The sequence below is a fragment of the Tachypleus tridentatus genome, chromosome 9 (genome assembly GCF_004210375.1).
Source record: "Tachypleus tridentatus isolate NWPU-2018 chromosome 9, ASM421037v1, whole genome shotgun sequence".
Classification (NCBI taxonomy): Eukaryota; Metazoa; Arthropoda; class Merostomata; order Xiphosura; family Limulidae; genus Tachypleus; species Tachypleus tridentatus.
In genome coordinates this window covers 158224261-158229824 of record NC_134833.1, presented here as the reverse complement: position 1 = coordinate 158229824, position 5564 = coordinate 158224261, and the positions used below count along the sequence as shown (strand labels likewise).

At 32.9% G+C, this 5564-nt stretch overlaps 1 protein-coding gene across 1 annotated transcript in view; it reads right to left on the bottom strand.

Annotated features, from left to right (window-relative positions):
• Positions 1-5564, bottom strand: part of LOC143227539 (uncharacterized) — a 67010-nt gene continuing 61446 nt past the window's right edge. Inside the window, exons 34-36 of the mRNA XM_076458976.1 lie at positions 2820-3141; positions 2334-2387; positions 1-1543 (exon numbers count right to left, since the gene is read on the bottom strand). Of these exons, the coding sequence (XP_076315091.1) occupies positions 1352-1543; positions 2334-2387; positions 2820-3141 (568 nt within the window). The 3' untranslated portion in view covers positions 1-1351. The remainder of the gene's footprint in view (positions 1544-2333; positions 2388-2819; positions 3142-5564) is intronic.

Here is a 5564-nt window from a genome sequence, read left to right as displayed (position 1 = left end):
AACAGTTTTAACAGTTTTATTTTGCAAGTGGGAACAAAAAAACTAGAGTTGAAATAAACAAACACCTGGGAGGTGGAAAGTACAGATCTTGGCACCTTGTATGATAAAGAAATTGGAGTTCCCATAAACCTTTCAGCAAATCACATTATTCTGTGAAATGTATCCCTTTAGAAATAAGTTTATCTTCAAAAATATAATATTATAGGCATAAAACTCCAAAGATTCTCTTTAATCTAAGCTAAACCACAAGTCAGCAACAGGCCAACATTTCTATGTTAGAACATTTTTTGTGGAAACATCTGATTGAACTCGTATAACAATTTTAAACCTAAGTTCTTCAAATACAAAGAAAAACATAACGTTTACCTGAAGCATGTAACAAACATTTCACAATCCCATGTTCAGTAACTAAAAACACAAAATAATTGTGGGAATTACACCAAAAACATGATACAATCTGTAATAGGTAATAAATAATCTCAATTACTATTACATATTATATTTCTCATGTAATTACTATTACGTTTGCTTTCTACCTTTAGCTTAGTAAAGACTGTGAAACATCTAATAAATATTTTGTGTAATTATGCTGTTTTATTTATTATATTATTAAATTAAGGTTTTTGAAAAATGAATCAGTCACAGATTATTCAACTATAAATCTCTTCAATAAACTCAAAAAATAATTTTAAAGGTTATTTCTCATTACTAAAATATTAGTTAGTGAAAAATATGTAGACCAGAGATTTTTGAATGAATAATGTGAATTTTAGCAAAGTAACAAAATACACCAGCAGTAAACAATAAGGTAGCTTGAGTATATTTCTAACTTGTGTCTTAACATATCACAATTTCATCAATACATTGGAATGTTTTCATATTCTGGTCATTATACAAAAATTTGTTGTTGTTACTTGAACTTTTATTTCAAATTTTTAGTTAGTAAACACTGATGGAATCTGACTACAGCTTAGTTCTAAATACATTTCACAGATTCTAAAATTTAGATAAGTGATTATTATACAGGATACAGCTACACGAAATCTTTGAAACTATATTTATGATGATGACTCATCTGTAGTAAAAAAATATTAATTATTGTTTAATAGTCTGGTCCAATAACTAAATTAAGTTTACTTCAAAACAACATGCTATATATACACATTTAAATGCTTAAGAATGCTTCTAGGAAAATTTTCCTTACATTCAGGATTCCAGCAAAGTATGATCATGATAAAATGTTCATAAATATGTCTTAAACATTTGATCATGTTTATTAATATTACTTGTATATTCTTCACTAGCTTTTAATCAAACGAGTCTTCCAATCTTATCTGGAGCTCACTGGATCTCAAACTTTCACATCGTGATCGGATATGTTGTCGTAGCCAGGTGGGGCTTCTGACAGCTCAGAGACTGCATCATCCTTCTCAAGCATACTTTGGTATTGAGCTTCAACTGTTTGAACATCGATTTTCTCCTTGACTGGTATCTTGGTGTTTTGAGATTTGTCAGTGATGCCATAGATAAGACTACTAAAAGCCTAGGGAAGTTAATAAGTTATTATTAACTATATTATGTAAAGAAATTTGATATTTATAGATATTTTGCTAAAACATTATGGACTTAAGAATGGCTGTTAGGATATTTAGTACTGATCATATAATCAACCACGTTTTTATATATTTGTTTTAAATTCATTTTCTTCGGTTTTTTTGGATTGAGTTGGTGACAGTGGCATAAGTATGACCCCTAAGGGGCCGAAAAAACTTAACAACTGCTGATATGAGAAACATGATTTAATGTTTGGACTTCAGGGTGGTTGTAATATTCTGTTAAATCAATGATATAAATCAACCAGAATCATAACTTACAATAATCATAAGATAATAAATGTAGATGGCTCAATTACTTCTCATGTGGAGGGTGGAAGGGGCATATTTTGTAGTTACTACAATGGTTATTATTGTTTCCTTGTAAAAAAAATTGAAACAATTTTTTTTTTTTCATTCACCAATTTTCCATGTCACATCATTACTACTTTAATAATTACAGGGTTGAGAATGGTATATTAAAATTAGCAAGCCATATTACAACCACAACTAGTACAAAGTTGAACTTTACTATAAATGGATTACAGAAAGATTGAATAGAAAAATAGTGTGTTAGAACAACACCCTTTTATAACAGAGCACTTTTCAATGAAAACAACTCTGTACAGATGTTGTTAAGAGGCACAGTTATCAGATAGAACACAATATAACAAGTCTTCAAAATTGTTTTTATTATAGCACACTCAGTCCTCTGTAGATTAGTGTATTTAGACTACTTACAATACTGGTTGGAGGTGGCTTGGGTTCAAATTGCTTTCCTCTCTGTCTCTGAGCCTGTTTAAAAAAACAACTAAATTAAAGGATTCACAGCATGTGTGTTTTTTCAAAACCAACATATTCTGATATATTCTTCAATCCAACACACACATTTTCAAAAAGTTCGTAAGTGTAACTGAAAACAACACATTTACCACAAATATTATTACCAGGACTACCATAGCAATAAGGATAGAAAATTAAAAAAAAAATTATAGTAATAGAAGGTTATAAAAATTATTACACAAATGTTATGAACTGCACCATGTTAATAAAGCCAGACTTTCCAGATTCACTTGAGCAAAATAACTGTTTCATGTTCATAAAAAAAAACCCTGAGTTTATTTTTAAACAAGATTTGATAAACAATGAACCTCTGTAAGCTAGCAATACTATTTCTTCTGGATTTATTAATATACATAATTATATTACACAATAACTTATACTTACCATAAATATTACCACTAACAGTAGTAGTAATACAACGACAACAGTAACCACAATTATCACACAAATAACAGTAGAACTCAAGTTCCATTTATGTTTGTTTTCTTCTGTTTCCTTATTACCAAGATCACGCAAGTAACTGGTCTTACTAATCTTTTTAGGTACATAATCAATGATGTGATAGAAATGAGAGTTCCGAAAATCTGAAGGCAGTTCCACTCCACTGACGTGAAGAACTGTTTCACCTCGTATCTGAAAGAAACCATGGACATTAATACTTATGTAAACAGGACCACCACCAAGAAATGCAACAAAGGTTAGTATACTTGTGTAAACATGACCGCCACCAAGAAACAGCAAAGGTTAGTGTACTTGTGTACACAGGAACACCACCAAAAAACAACAAAGGTTAGTGTACTTGTGTACACAGGAACACCACCAAAAAACAACAAAGGTTAGTGTACTTGTGTACACAGGAACACCACCAAGAAACAACAAAGGGTACTTGTGTAAACAGGACACAAAAAAAACAACAAGGTTAATGTACACTTGTGTACACAGGAACACCAAGGGTGGTGTACTTGTGTAAACAGGACACCAAAGAAACCAAGAAACAACAAAGGGTAGTGTACTTGTGTACACAGGAACACCACCAAGAAACAACAAAGGGTAGTGTACTTGTGTAAACAGGAACACCACCAAGAAACAACAAAGGGTAGTGTACTTGTGTAAACAGGAACACCACCAAGAAACAACAAAGGGTTAGTGTACTTGTGTAAACAGGAACACCACCAAGAAACAACAAAGGTTAGTGTAAAACAGGAACACCACCAAGAAACAACAAAGGGTAGTGTACTTGTGACAGGAACACCACCAAAAGAACTTGTGTAAACAGGAACACCACCAAAAAACAACAAAGGGTAACACAAAGAGTGTACTTGTGTACACAGGAACACCACCAAGAAACAACAAAGGGTAAAACAGGAACACCACCAAGAAAACAACAAAGGGTAGTGTACTTGTGTAAACAGGAACACCACCAAGAAACAACACTTGTAGTACTTGTGTAAACAGGAACACCACCAAGAAACAACAAAGGGTAGTGCACTTGTGTAAACAGGAACACCACCAAGAAACAACAAAGGGTAGTGTACTTGTGTAAACAGGAACACCACCAAGAAATAACAAAGGGTAGTGTACTTGTGTAAACAGGAACACCACCAAGGGTAGGTGTACTTGTGTAAACAAACACCAAAGAAAACAAAGGGTAGTGTACTTGTGAAAACAGGAACACCACCAAGAAACAACAAAGGGTAGTGTACTTGTGTAAACAGAAACACCACCAAGAAACAACAAATGTTGGTGTACTTGTGTACACAGGAACACCACCAAGAAACAACAAAGGTTAGTGTACTTGTGTACACAGGAACACCACCAAGAAACAACAAAGGGTAGTGTACTTGTGTACACAGGAACACCACCAAGAAACAACAAAGGGTAGTGTACTTGTGTAAACAGGAACACCACCATGAAACAACAAAGGGTAGTGTACTTGTGTAAACATGACCGCCACCAAGAAACAGCAAAGGGTAGTGTACTTGTGTACACAGGAACACCACCATGAAACAACAAAGGGTAGTGTACTTGTGTAAACAGGAACACCACCAAGAAACAACAAAGGGTTAGTGTACTTGTGTACACAGGAACACCACCAAGAAACAACAAAGGTTAGTGTACTTGTGTAAACAGGAACACCACCAAGAAACAGCAAAGGGTAGTGTACTTGTGTACACAGGAATACCACCAAGAAACAACAAAGTGTAGTGTACTTGTGTACACAGGAACACCACCAAGAAACAACAAAGGTTAGTGTACTTGATGGCACATAATGGTACAGAAAACTTGATAGTTCTTGTTAATTACTTATTTAAATAGTCTTGAACCCAAAACTGATTTTACTTATGAGGATGAGGATAATAATTTTCCATTTTTGGGTGCATCAGTTAAGACAAACAAACACAAGTTAGAAACCACTGTTTTCCATAAACCTTTTCTGTTATCATGCCACCACACCAAGAACCATCTTGTACAAAGTCATCTTTTTCTATACTTATGTTTACAGGTGTTTAAAGCTGTGTTCCAATGAATTGTTATTGTTCAGGTATATAACATTAGATAGAGATTTCTCATCTAATATTATGGACGTTAGATGAGAAACTTTTATCTTCAAGAAGATCGCAAATGAAGAAAAGAATAAACTAAGATCAACATTTTATGAAACAAATATTGTTTCTACCAAACATCTCAGGTTTACCATGTTAATCTTTCTGTAAATTTAACATATAAAAATATCATTGCTATTTATAGACAATTGAATAAAATTAGTCAAATATATATATAAAACTAAAGATGAAATCTATCTAATAAAGAAAGTTTGTATTTATCAAATTCAGTAACAATGTGGTTGTGTGTGCAATGGTTAAAGTAAAATAAAGTAACAAAAGAAAAATATTAAAAACAAAAGTTGGAACTGCACTTGTTCAACATGCAGGTTATACTGGTCAAGATATCTGTGGCAAACAGACTGGAAACCAGCTCACAACCATTTTTGGAGTAACACCAACGTTAACTATGTAGTCACATGATCAATAGCTTTTTGTATTTATATGGCAGCACAGTTTTTATTTTTGTCACTATTGGAGTAAAGCTTTTGGCTGTGCACTACTGGTCATTTCAGTATTTTAAATA